The sequence below is a fragment of the Eurytemora carolleeae genome, unplaced genomic scaffold (assembly GCF_000591075.1).
Source record: "Eurytemora carolleeae unplaced genomic scaffold, Eaff_2.0 scaffold826, whole genome shotgun sequence".
Taxonomy (NCBI): domain Eukaryota; kingdom Metazoa; phylum Arthropoda; class Copepoda; order Calanoida; family Temoridae; genus Eurytemora; species Eurytemora carolleeae.
In genome coordinates this window covers 10,414-25,167 of record NW_019396715.1, presented here as the reverse complement: position 1 = coordinate 25,167, position 14,754 = coordinate 10,414, and the positions used below count along the sequence as shown (strand labels likewise).

The 14,754-nt window shown below is 30.1% G+C and overlaps 1 protein-coding gene across 1 annotated transcript in view; it reads right to left on the bottom strand.

Moving 5' to 3' along the window:
* Positions 1 to 14,383, bottom strand: part of LOC111707709 (POU domain, class 2, transcription factor 2) — a 34,258-nt gene extending 19,875 nt beyond the window's left edge. The window contains exon 1 of the mRNA XM_023480849.1: positions 14,319 to 14,383. Coding sequence (XP_023336617.1) covers positions 14,319 to 14,367 — 49 coding nt within the window. The 5' untranslated portion in view covers positions 14,368 to 14,383. The remainder of the gene's footprint in view (positions 1 to 14,318) is intronic.
* Positions 14,384 to 14,754: the final 371 nt, after the last annotated feature.

Here is a 14,754-nt window from a genome sequence, read left to right as displayed (position 1 = left end):
GTTCTATTTCTAAAATAACACTATTTTATCGCATTCAAAATTGTGTATTGCCTGTGTAAAAAACTGAATTGAACGCGGCATGAAAAATGAAAAGTTGTGCACATACGGTAACAAAATCTACAAAATCTACGAACCAAAATACGAGTAATGATTAATTGATTGTCGTAGAGACTTCGTCTTTGTATACACATTTTACATGTTTTAATACGTAATAAAAATAATACGTTTTAAAACGTAAATTTCTTGCTTACTCAAATATCAAAAGTTTTCATATTTTTATAGTACATAATAACAAACACATAATGACATTAAAAAATAATAAATTAAAATGTTATTGGGCTGCTGCTACTGAAAAAAAATCAAATATTGTCTATAGAGAGGGACCGTCCCATTTACGCTCGAACTCTGAACAAAAAATCGACTTTTTCTCCGGCCACAGTTGTCTTTGAAAAGTAAGACTATTACCAATCAAGAGCGAATAGGCTGTTTAGTTTACCCTGAAATTATCCAAATAAGTGAACAGTCCCTTTAAATACGCACATATAGCTATTGCAGAGCATACCAAAATACTATTTTCACATTTAAAGAAACTGTTGATACAACTGTGCTTTTAAACTTTTGATCTGATAAGTTTTTTTGCTGCATTTTTTATTGTTGGACCGACATAAACATATTTTTGATCCTAAACCCCTTTTAAATACGGTTCATCATTGTGCACATTTATATACCTTTAGCACTGTTTAGCTTTCTATTTATTATTCCTCGGTCCTTTGACATTCTAATGACAGTGGATTGAATCCGCTTCAAAGCTTGGATCTCCTTCAAAAGGCCGATTTAAAGAATTATAACAGGCATAGTCGCATAGTAGTTTTATTCTGATAGTACTGTCTTCATATTTCAAAGGTGTTTTGCACATCAATTTGTATTTAGATTTATATATATATGCAGATTGATTGTAAATAAACATGCTGAATAAGATGTTGCAAGGTTTGAGGGTTTGGACTAATTTTACGCCTTTTTATCCCCCGACACAAGAAATGTTTGTGACCTAAATCTCGAGGTGTATATTCTTTATCTTAATGTTTAGTAGGGGTCTCTAGTTGTTGTGTTGGGTCGGCCATGTTTTCTTGTTTTGCTGGTTGTTTGGTTTTCGCGGATTAATGATCCACTATTAGATTTGATGAATTGTACATAGTTTCCCTGTGCAGTGATTGAACGAGAATTACAATTATTCGACTATTTATTTTTGGCAAAATTTAATAAAAACTGACAAGGCTTTCTAATACAAGTAATTAGAGCCTGGAAAACTCGTCTTGTTGCCGGCATACACTTTAAATAAAGAGACTGATTTCTATTTTTATATATGTATCATTGGTTTGGAACTCGGCTATGCCTGAAAATAAAAGTTAACCTACAGTGGTCAGCATATATATCAATACAATGGTCAGCATATATATCAATACAGTGGTCAGCATATATATCAATACAATGAAAACAACTTTTCTACCTAATATTTGATTTCTGACCATTTTTTTCAATTTACAAGTTTACAAGTAAACAAATAGAAGCTGATAAATGGCAGCTTTTCTTTGTTTTTTTGTTTGTGTGTATCCATGTTGTTTGAAGAAATAAAGATTGAAATCAAAATCTTCATTGTATTGAGTGCAATCAACTTAGCATTTTTAAACCAAGCTAAGAACAATCCTGTGGTCTTACCAAGTTCCCAAATCAAAATTTGAGGCAAATTGAACCAAAAATCAAGGTAGATTGATAGATAGATAAAGATGGCAAAGCTTATGTGAAAAGTTGGGAATGATAAAATATATTTCACATTTAATAAGGCATAATAACTAATAGTTAAAGGGACTGTAAGCGTAATTTAATATGATCCTTAATTCAATGATAGCAATGCCCGATTCACTCGGTACCCTTTAAAGCTTTGTCTGATCAAGTATGAATTCGATAGTAATGTTTATAATTTTGAAACAAGAATTCTTTCAATTGTCATTTTTCTTCAAATTTGACTTGCGCACAGGAAACTATTACGTATATAAATAATTAGAATTAAATTCTTTTAAACTTAGAAAAACAACTATATCATTCACACTATCGGATAAAGGTTTGGTACCGTTGTGAATCAGACATTACAAGCGTTGCATGGAGGGTCGCTTGAAATTACGATTACAGTCCCTTTAAAATCCTAAAATTTTCATGATTTGCACTTTTTTAAGAGACAAGAATTTAAAAAATGTTTAGTTGTTGTTGTTCAATATATTCATGTGTAAACTGGGCAGTGTATTGATATCCATTATCCAATACTGTATATCCATCCTTCTATCCATCTATCCATCTTTATAGCCAAGTAAGATAAACCAGGAACCACCCTGCCTTTGTTAGCATTAAAAAAGCAGAACCAGAGCTAAGAGAGTGCAGTGCAGTAATTTATTAAAGGCGATATTTTCTACAATAGGTTCCATTGTGTACAACTGGAGCACATAACCAATAAGCAGACGGCTTTTCATGGATGTTTAAGAATCAGAAGAGAATTTAAGAAGAGTAAACAAACCCCGTCCTTCTCAATTCGTAGTTTGAAAAATACTTTCTTTCAATAAAAGTTTCGTCAAAAAATTAGAACTGAATTTTCTTTTTAAAAACTAAATTTTGGAGGTTACCAAAAATACACAAATTGGGTTGGGAAGTTAGATTAAAAAAAAAAATTTAGTTTTTTTCGTTAGTAACGAACAAGGCATCCCTACATAGATAAGATATAATTAATTTGGCTGGGAATAAGATGAAAAGATTATATATTGCGCTAATTGTTACCTTTATGTTAGGATCAGTTTTCAAACAAATACTATATTCATTTTTTAAAAGTTTCGAGATTTTTTGTCTGTTAATGATAGCATTAAGTTCTACAGCATATCACAAACAGTGTAAATCTATATATAAATTTAGCTTGTCTGTCTGTTTGTCTTTTTTGGTGTCTGTTTTTTGTTTGTATCCAATAAACGTCAAAACGGCTAAACCGATCGGACCCACCTTTTTTTGGGACATCATGTGACCACAGGGAAGGTTTACGAATGATAAAAATTTTAAAAAATGTGTTTTAAAGGTTTTTAATTTTGTAAAAAAATTTAAATTCTTGAAAATCCGCGATTTTTTTTTTTAAATCCGCAACATTTTTTTTCTTCTTCGTTTTAAAATGTAAACAAAAAGAACATGTTCACAATTTAAACGCCCTAAAAGCCTAGTAATGTAAATTTTATCAATTTGATTAGAGCAAACATGAACGAAAACCCCAATCGTAACTAGAACTTAAAAAATGAATATAACACACAATTAATTTAAACTTTCTTTCAAGGAGCAAACTTTACTTTTAATAGCAAAAGCAAGCAGACATTTGCGTTTTTTTCAAAATATTTTAAACATAAATCTTAACATTGTTCATCCCGTGACCAGGTTCTACAATGATACTAAGAAAACTGTGAAATTTTAACTTGTCTTATTTTTCTTAAGCGACATTTCTTCAGCAAAGTATTTTGGTTCAAATTGTCCAAAATCATTATAACAATTCAAAATCTTAAATAATTCGATCATTGTTTGTAAAACTAACAGTTACCGTATTAATGTATAAAGAGTTTACTAATGTAGTTCACTATAGATCCTTATAATTAAATTTAGGTAGAGTTAGACTTTTTATTGGAAAACATTATTTGCACACAATTACATTACAGGGTGTCACAGCAAAGTTAACCTAAAACAAAAATTTTCTTTTCGTAACCATTATTTTTGTTTGTTGGGTGTCGTAAAATTAGATAGATTAACACAAAATGTTATGAAAGTTTTTTTTGGACACACTTTGTCTTCAGTGACTCTGTTAGCAAAAAAACAATAGGCAGCATTATTTAATATTTCATTCTTTTCTATTTTATTTCATTTCCTTAAAAAAACACATAAACAGCATAAAACGCCCAAATCCAAAAAATATGTAATTTAAAAATAATTATGAATCTGAATAAAGGGAAATCGAAATTGACAATATTCATTTAAGAAAAATATGGAAAATATTTGGAAAAACTGTTTTTCAAGAACATTTAAAAATGGCAAATATTATTTTGGAATTCGCTAAAAAAACATTTTTTTACAATACCAATACAATAAAAATAGAATGCAATGTAATAAATTGTGTATTGAAACAAATGGAAAAAAGTTTGTAGACCAAAAAATATGGATAACTCTCAAATATGAACTGAAGCGTGTCATATTTCAATATTATTTCAGTTTTATTTGATGAAAGTACAATTCATGGTTTGAATGCATGGTACAGAGTACATTGTACAGTGTATACAGTTGTACAGTGGGTACAGGTAGTACAGTGGGTACAGTTGCACAGTGGGTACAGTTGGTACAGTGTATACAGTTGTACAGTGGGTACAGTTGCACAGTGGGTACAGTTGGTACAGTGTATACAGTTGTACAGTGGGTACAATTGGCACAACTAAACAAGTGCTCTTGTTAGAGTGATCCAAAGGTTGCAACATCTTACGCGAAAATCGATAAAAATTTGCCAATTAATTTAAAAACTAATGCTAAACAAGTAAGTCAGATGTTGCCATGGTTTAAAGTCGATCCGTTCTTAAAAATTGATGCAACTTTAAATAACAGGTTAGATCTATATGTGTCGGACATAGAAACTATTTGTAAAAAAGATACGTGTTTGTTAATATTCTTAAAACTTTTTTTCTTTTTCTAGAAACGCATGATAAAAAATAAACATGTCGTTGTACAATCATAATGTTTTGTGAGGCACACTCAAGTTTTTTTGCATCTATACATATTTGTAAACAAATAGATTATCAAGTACAATAGGTGGCAACAGTGAAATGAACAAATTATACACAACGTCACAAGTGTCAAATATAACAAAGAAAACGAAATTGTCTCACATTAGTTGACATGTTTTCTAAGATTAAATAAAAACAGAAACTAAAAAAACATAAAATTTCACTTATTTTACTGTAAGAAAAGCACTTTATTTTACAATTATCACTATTATTGATAATTTTGTCGGACACAAAAACTGAATTGACACTTGAATACAACTGTACTGAGAGTGTACAAATTCTACGTTCCCATCTATTGTACTCAACAATCTATTTGATTTGTAAATAAGTAATCTCTGTTTGGGTGTTTGTTTGTTTGTTTGTCTAGGTGTCATAACTCGTATGCACCCCTTGACCGTTTTTTAATATGATAACTTTGTAGAAAAACTGGTTTAAAAACTCTAGCGTTGACATTTTAGACTTTTATTTCAGACAAAGATGGATTCGATCACAAGGCAGTATTTAATATTTTATAGTTTGGGTTACCCTTGCTAGCGTTTATCATCAGTAGTATTTATGTGTATATTAAAGCTAGGCTTGCCAAACTTAGGTTTTGCAGGCCAGATCTGATTATAACTCATCCCTTGAAAACGTATCCACCCCCAAAGTAGGAATTTTGAACGTCGAATTTGTGCTCAAACTTAGGATTCAAAAATCTTTAAAAAGTTTAAAATGTCTCAAATGAATCCGAAAGAAGTTTTCCACAACACTGCATACTCAGTTCAACTACTTTACATAGCCGGTCACTCCCTTTAAGAACTAAACACTCTTTTCTTACTAATATGAATTTGTTTAATGTTTATGAAGAGCAGAGTTGTTTCTTACAAAAAAGCTGCAGCAAGTTTGAGACAAAATCGATATATTCATTATATTGATATATATGATTATATTGATATATATTTATATAATTATATATATGTATATATATAAATATTCAATATATGAGGCAAGTAATTTAATCTGCATTAAGAGAAAATTACACTCATATGGTTAGTGCATAAAGGAATTGAGTCTTTGTAACAAACTCTGATCTTCAATTCCCTATATCTCTGGAACCCAATGTCGTAGACATTAGATATTTCAAACTATGAACCCTGTTAGATTAAATATTCAAAAATCGAAATATCAAACGTTTAAATTATCAGGTTGCAAGGATATAGGGTTACAAAAACTTATGTTTGTGGCAAAGACTCAATTTCTTAGGGTAAATATTGATAATTACAACATGGAAATTAATTAGCAAAAATTAAACACTGATCCTTACAGAATAAAGAGGCATATTTCTTTGATATTAAAAAAAGCTTTACTTAAAATTCATTGCCGTAGACAGAATGAAAATAGCGAAATTAAAAATTAAAAGGAAAAAGAAGAATATTTATAAAATTAAAAGTTTTTACAAGAAAAAATCAAAATATGATTTGTAACAGTGTAGAGCAACAAATAGAATATTAATGGTAATGATCCAATAATAAAAGAAAATATAGAAAATAAATATTGATGAATGTATAATATTCATCAATATTATATTACACATATTCAAAAATATGTAAATTAATTATCATTTCTTTTTATATATCAAATCTTCAAAATTTTGTTCACAAATCAACATTAGCGGCAACACAATTCTTCATTTTTGCAATATTTTTTGATATAAGCGTCTGATATGTATCCATTACATAGATATACGTCATTGATATTTTATACTTCTGTGCATAGATGGTATTTACAGTGTCTACCATCTAAATATTTTTTTTTATTGAAAAAGTCGCACAGATGGCCGGGGGGGGTATAAATATCTCATAGAGTAAATGAAGAAATATCTAGAAAAATTAAATATTAATACTTAAGTAGATGCTTAATGCTATTAACACAAAGAAGGTTGTATTATTATACTAGAAGTATCTACTCTTATCTTGCTTCAAAATACAGAATATTACTCTGTCTAACCTTACACTAATATTTGCAAGTTTTGGTTGCAAAATTTGCAAAATGCAAAAAAATTGCCAAAAAAATAACTTACTTGTCCGTCCAGGATTTACTGTGAAAAAGTGCAGAAATCACGAAATATTTTTTTCCGTTCCGAAAATCTGCGAAACTCCGAACTAAAAATCCGCGAACCTCGTTTAACTCCGACTCAACCTCCTTCCCCCTCTGGTATGAAGGATTGAGGATGGGAGGAGGTGCAGACTATGCCAGCCTCACCAGCCTCCGTGAATATTCCAGCCTTTGCATACTGAGGCTCCATATAAACGGACCGGTCCTACCTACTTCAACCTACCGACCAGCAAAGTCAGTTTTGCAAAAAATATATCTTGCCTAGAACTCGGAAAATAGGTTAATAAAGAAAATTATCTTCAGAACTTTTGACAGTCTATCCCTAAATATGTTCTTAAATAAGTACCGGTACAGATATTTTTCCGGGTTATGGCTTCAAAACTTATTTTCTATGGGCATCTGTTTAATGTTAATTGTTTCAAACTTTGATTTTTAAAAATTAGAATCTGCACCGAATTTTTGAATATCTTGACGTTATGCACATTTTTTTAAAACTGGGTTCAAAGGGATGAATAGGNTGAGGTATAAATACTGGGTGATTAAAAACTGTACTAGGAGTCTAGAGTGTGTGTATGGGAATATCAATATTATTCTGAGAGTTTTTGCCAGTTTTCTCCCTTGTATATACTTTATATAACTTTATACAGATAAATAGAAAGATGGATAGATAGAGATAGATAGATAGATAGATAGATAGATAGATAATTAGATAGATAGATAGATAGATAGATAGCAAATAAATAAGCAAATAGTTAAATAGATGAAAAGATAGATAGATGGATATATAGAAGAAGGGAGAGGTGCATAGATAGATAATTAAAGATTGATATGTAGATGGTAATTTTGTTAGATAGATAAAAAGATGGATGTTAGATAAATAGATAAATATATAGATTAAAGAATGAGGCATAGATACATAAGTATATATTCGGGTAGTTATGCAGATAGATGGTTGGATAGATAGTTAAACAAATATATAGATAGATAGGAAATATGAGGAGGATCTATCTATCTATAAAATAATACTATAAAACTAAGAGAAAAAACAAGTTCTGCATAATGTATAGAGTAAGGATAAGAGAACACCAAGGGATTAATTTATGGAATAAATTTTTGATCAATTAGAACCAATTCAAAAAATTCATTTTCTTAAAAAAATAAACCAATTAAACTTTTAAAATTCAAAAATGAAAAACTAAATAAAATGATTATACATCAGAATATAAGATTTTAAAAAGCATTTAAAAATGGCATTTAAAATTTTTTCCTAATGTTTTACAATACTGGATTGATTTGATAAAAACGAAATACGTTTGAAAAATATTAAAATATAGCCAAAGTAACACGCAACATATCATACTTTTCTAAAATCAATTTTAAATGGTTGAAACCACTCTTTAAAACGTTGAAATGTCAAACCACGGAAATTATTAATTTGGAAAAAAGCGCTGTTGATATTAACCAGGGAGTTTTTTCATTAAAAGATTCATGAATTATTATTCAATATTTTAGATTTTAAAAATGTCTGCATGCAAGATCATTCGGAAAAAAGGGATACTAAATATGTCAAAATTTTAATTAAAATAATGTTTTGATTTTAGAAATTTACTTTGTTGATTTTTTTCTTGTACTTATTTTTAACAAGTTACATGTTTTCCTCTTTACAATTAACTGTAATCAATGAAATCAATTTTCAATATAATATTCTGATTAATATATGAAAATTTTTATATAATTGTGTAAGAAAATTTTTTTTGCATAAAATCTATGCAAAATGATATCCCAAAATATAATATTAATAAAAATAAAGCCAAAGTGTTAAAAGTTGTGGACACAAACTAAAAAGGTCCATTAAAAATTTTGGAAATTCAGAATTAAAAAATTGAAATTGGCGATATTGAAGCTTCTGTCGAAATTTCAGGCAAGAAATGGGGATTTTCCCGAGCTGGGGGGGCTAGTCCTAGTCTTTGATCGTTGGACAATGATATTGCTTGATCAGGTTGGCGGCCATATTCAAGAATTTCTTCAATTTGATTGGACAAACCTCCCCTCAATTTTAACTCCCCGGCGGCACCAACTCTATGTAAAAGAGTAAATTTCACAAAATCAAAAAATAAAAAATTCGCAAATTTTACAATTACAAAAATGTGAAAAAATTAATTTCTGTTAAAAAATCAACGAAATATTTTTTTTACAGATTTTTTTACCATTATCCGGATTTTTAAGTTTACGCAGTATCTCATACATATTCTACTTTTGCAGGCGGACGCAGAGCCTCCGAATTCAAAGATCCCAGAATAGATGATAGATAGATAGATAGATAGATAGATAGATATAGATAGTGTTGTAGAAGGCGCACACTTTATATACCAACAACTAGGGTTTTCCGAAATACACAAATCATTTTCGAAAAAGAATTTGGACTTTATTTAAAAATTTTATTTTTGGATTCATTTTATTTTAAATTGAAAATGCTTTTGATTGTTTTTGCAAATAATGTTCATTCACATAGTTCTTTTAATTTATATAAATAAATCATATACTTTATTATGTATAGTTAGACGTATTTTAGTTTATGTTATGGGTACTTAGCTAGACTAAGGCAAGGGTGGGGGTATTAAATGTGTAGGAGGGAATCAAATAATTGACGGGTAGACTGTATAGAGGGATAAAGGAATAGGGGAAAACATGATGCAGAAACGATTCTTAATATTGGAGATAATAAAGAACTATCGAAACTGTATAAATATCCTGTTCAATGGACTGTTTTTGTAAATTCAAGTAACCCTTGGTTTAAAATGGGTGTTTACAATGGTACCCAATTAATATCAATTACGAAAATGATATAATTGGTTTTCTAGCTTTAAAAGTGATTAATTCTGACACTCAACTCCATCGTTTTTGTAAGCTGATATCCGCAAGTTTATAGAGAAACCAAGATTGAAAATATTAAAATGTTCACATTGAGAAACATGAAAAGCCCATTCCAGTTACAAAGCTTTTAAATTTTTTTTAAAATATTTAATTTTTTTTTTTTTTTGACGGGCAACGCCGAGCTTTTCAGCTAGTTTTTGATAAAACATGTCTCATGGAAATGTTAATTATGTTTCGTAAGAGATTTTACATCTGTTTCGATGCAAGCCTATTTATGATGCTTGGAATAAGATGCTAGGTATTCTAGTTTAGTACAACCCCCCCCCCCTTTTATTCCCCTCCCCCTCCTCGGAGCCCTACTCCTTCCTTTTCCCACCCTTTCCAGGTTTACTTTGATCGATTTGAATTTTAATATGAAGAACACAGAGCTCTGGTTGGTTAAAAGGGTTATATATGCATAACAGAATAGGCCAATAATATTACAGGGGAAGAAAGAGGGGAAAAGGAATGTGAAGAGGAGAAGGGATCATGTGGAAAAGGGGATTCCTATTGGAAAGAAAGGATTTATGGAAAGGGAAGAATTATTTTTCAGGTCAAATAAATAAATAAAATAAAATAAATAAATAAATAAAAATATTTTAAATAAATGAGCTTTTTTTGACTGTTTTTCAAATTTCTTTAACTTTCACAGAACAATTAATCTTTTAACTTTTGCAAAAGTTTGTGCATAAAAATAATTTAAATGAGGTTTTGAAACACTTTTTTTGGCAGTTGAAAAGTAATTTATTGAACAAATATCACAAACTATTTTTTTTTACCAGCAAAATTGTTAGATATCTGTGACAGTAATATTAATATGATTAGTGGTTTAAAGGGAGTGTTGGCAATCTATATATAAATTTAGCTTGTCTGGGCGTCTGTTAGGGTGTTCGTATACAATAAACGGCTGAACTAATCGGGCACAAATTTTGTGTGGACCTCACGTGACCCCAGGGAATGATAAAAATTAAAAAAATGTGTGTAAAAGTTTTTTAAAATTTTTAAATTGCGTAAAAAAATATAATGAAATCCGCAAACTTTTTTTAGTTTTTTTTTATACTGTACAAAGAGAAGATACTCACAGATAAAGCCACAATTAAAAGTTGAAATGGAAGATGGACGCGTAGCGCACTAAAAGCCTAGTATTTTAAATGACCATCAATTTGTAGAGTTCATCTGACCGATTCGTAATCTTTGATTGATCAAAACTGTTGGACTTTTCCCGGTTAATTAACATACACGCTTGTCATTGTTAAAAATCAATATTTACATTGGAATTTTGGAACCCACTTTGGACAGAGAATATTCTTGATTTTCGAAATGCACACTGTACAGGTTGGACTTTAACAACAATTCGAAAACTGTTTGAGAGTTAAACACATAGAGTTATCTGGCCTCGATGATCAGTTAAATGGTTAATGTTACCGATGTATTATTGGGAAAATTGTGATTGTTTTTATAGAGGGTCACTTGAAATTACGCTTACAGTGTATTTTATATATATTTGCTCATAAATATATATATTGGAAGAAATATATATTTAAACATCTAAAATGTATATTTAAACTGAAAAAGTTGAAAATACTATATATATATATATATATATATATATATATATATATAGATTTCAGCTATAGCTGGGCAAACGGCTGGACCGAAGGCGCTGAAATTTTTTGAGAGGTAACATAGGTTAAAAAAATTCACTTTTTGAAAACTATAATTATTTTAAATAATTTTTTTTTTCAAAATTTGATTTTTAAAAATTCCACGGGTAACGCCAAGCACTTCATCTAGTAGTTAGATAAATCTGTTTGTGTCCTTCTCTCTCTCTCTCTCTCACTAGTCCTAGTTAAAAGTTTTCTTGTGTGAAGCTCTCAGCAAGGCAGATTTAATTAGAGCTGGCAAATATAGGGGGGATTTCCGGTCTGTAGATAATAAACACAACGGCCCAGAGGGGGTATGGAGATTTTGCATTTTCTAGATAACTTATATAGCACACTTTGGATGTCGTTTTGACTGAACCTCCACTTCAAGAGTTGCAAGTGCTGTAAACAATCCAGATTTTTTCCTCTTAAAAATTAATAATTTTCGTTTGAGGTTTAGGCAGTACATTCAAAGAAGAAAATTGATTGAAAATAACATTTCTTAAGATAAAAATGACATCCTATTCATTCAGTAAAGTTTTAAAGTTTGTGAATCAGTAATCTACCTTTTTAAACGTAGATTACTTTAACATTACTTTAAAAGTACTTTTAATGGTATTTTATTATTAAGGCTCAGATTTCATCATTTATTGCTTTCTGATATTTTGAAAATTCAAAAAAAGCAAATCTTCGAAAATATTAAGAAAAGTTGAAAATGTTTAGTGCATTAAATAAAACATAAATTAATATAAATATAAATTCAGAATAAATGTCTGTATCATAATCTTACGAAGAAGGAAGAAAAGCACCGGACCTTTAAATGTTATTACAATATGATAAAATAGAACAAAAACATTATTAATATATAGTTTCCATTCCAGCACGCATAACAGAGAAAGAAACAAAGATGAGATATTAGCTACGAGTAAAAGTTTTGTGTATGCAGACAAAGAAAGTTTTTTCTGATTGCAATTTTTCATTTTTTTGCCCACATAAACAATTGTGAAAAATATTTGTAGGATTTAAGATTTGTTTGTCGAATGTTTCAATTCATTCTAAGTATTTGTGTTACTTTTTCAATTTAGGATAGGGGGGGGGGGGAATAAAGAAGAAGGGATGAAGGGGGGGGGTTGAAGTGCTTTCTACAATTTATTGCAATTATGAAAGCAAAGATATGTAAAAAGGCGAACATTAGCTAGACAAGAAAGATCTCATGTTTTGTCTCCTAACAACGCTAGTTTGGGGTGATTAATTCGATGTGAGCTAGAAAACAAACATGCCAGGGTGTCATATATTAAATGTATAAAGGTTTACTTCTTTGGGGTCATGATTCTAGTTGTAGCTCCCCCCTGTGAAAAATACATCCCAATTGGGATTTGCAACTACTCCTCTTTAACCAATTAAAAAATCTAGTTAATTAAATAAAATCATACAATTTTAATGTGTAAGGATGTTCTGGAAAGCCCTTTACAAATATTTCTTTTGTTTGACTCAATTTAATCTTAGGATTAATTTTAGGTTTTTTTAGACTTTAAAATACCTGAACAACCTTTTTACAGTTCTGTACCCTACTCTTTCCATAAAATATAACAAAATGTTGAAAAAAAGTTTTTACAATATTAAATCTACTGGGAATGCACAGTAATAGCTCTAAATATCCATGTATTCAACTAAAATGCACAACGATGCTAATTATTCATTATTCGTGCAACCTATCAATTATCCAGAAATTACAGGCTAGCATGATAGATTACCCTACAGGGGAATATATATTAATTAATGTTAACGCTTTATTCCCCCCCTCCCCCTGCCATTCCCCCCCCTGCATACTCAGCATGATATCCTGAATGCCCCTTGACCTTTCATTTACTTTTTCTTAGAAAATGGATTATTTTTTATTTTATGGTTTTTTACAAAAGTGACTTGCGAAATTTTACTGCTGAAACATATTGGGAAAATTATCAGAATTAAACACTTTTTAAGCTAATCATACAACGATAGCTTCAACACTTTTGATCAAATAAATGTTCTAAAAAGGGCATGCTAATCTTTTAAATGGAGGATCACTTAGAACAATAACAGTCTCTTTAAAGGGACTATGGACGTTATTTAAAGTGTCATTTATTTGTAGAATGGAAGGTCAGATTCACCCTTTGAACTTTTTTTTGTGTAATATCGAGGGAGAGATTTTTGTTTTTTTCTATCTTGATAGTGTAGAATTCTAAATATTTCCTGCATTTTTTTACGTAATAAATCCGCAATTTTTTACTGATTGAATTTCAAGCCTGCAACAGTATTAAGTACCTTTTTTAAATTCGGGCGTGTTACTTTTAAAATAACGTTTTTACCATATTCAATAAGTTTTACAGTCTGAGGGATGCTTTACTGAAAAAGGTCATTTCGGTGCAAAAATATCAAAATATCAAATGCCAAATGATCTAATGCTTAATTATGGAGTACAAACGCAGTACGTTTCAATTAGGTCTACAAGCTAGAAATGTAAACAAATCAGAGAAAAATCATAACAACGGATCGTACTGCATTGTTCATCTCAAAACCTTTTAAATGTCAACAACAAAGAGAAAATATAGAGGAGACGATAAGATATAAGGGAAGAGAAGAAAACGAGATTGCACCCAGTTGATAGTTTACGGGTTTACAACTGTGTGGATTGTGTCCTGTTTGAGATATTGATCAATTACTTGCTAGTGTCGGAGTTGACACCAATAGCTAACGAGATTGTACCCAGTAGTATTGGCGTTAATAGTTTCCCGGCATTAAAGCCCTAGGTTGACATTAGTAGTCAAGAGAATCTGAGTTGTACCTGGATAGATACGTTTCTGAAAACTGTTAAGAAAATCTGAGTGGTTCATAGATAGATACGCTTCTGGAAACGGTTATGGAATAGAGAATTTACTCCAGTCCCATGCTACCCTTCTCTCTGAAATGAAATTGATAGACTCAGGATCCACAGCCCGACTGACGTTGCGATTTTTTGCCAATCAAGGTTGTGGACTAGCCATCCTCTAACGAGCAAATAATGAGGGTGAATATATGAAACATTGTTTAATTTAATAGATTGATAGTTAGATAGATAGATAGATAAATAGATAGATAGATAGATAGATAGATGGATAGATGGATAGATAGATAGATAGATAGATAGATAGATAGATAGATCATATAAATATTGATAGATCAGTAGATTGCGTGCTATGGTTTGCCAAGTAATTATTCCAAATTTTTAACTTATTTCTGCA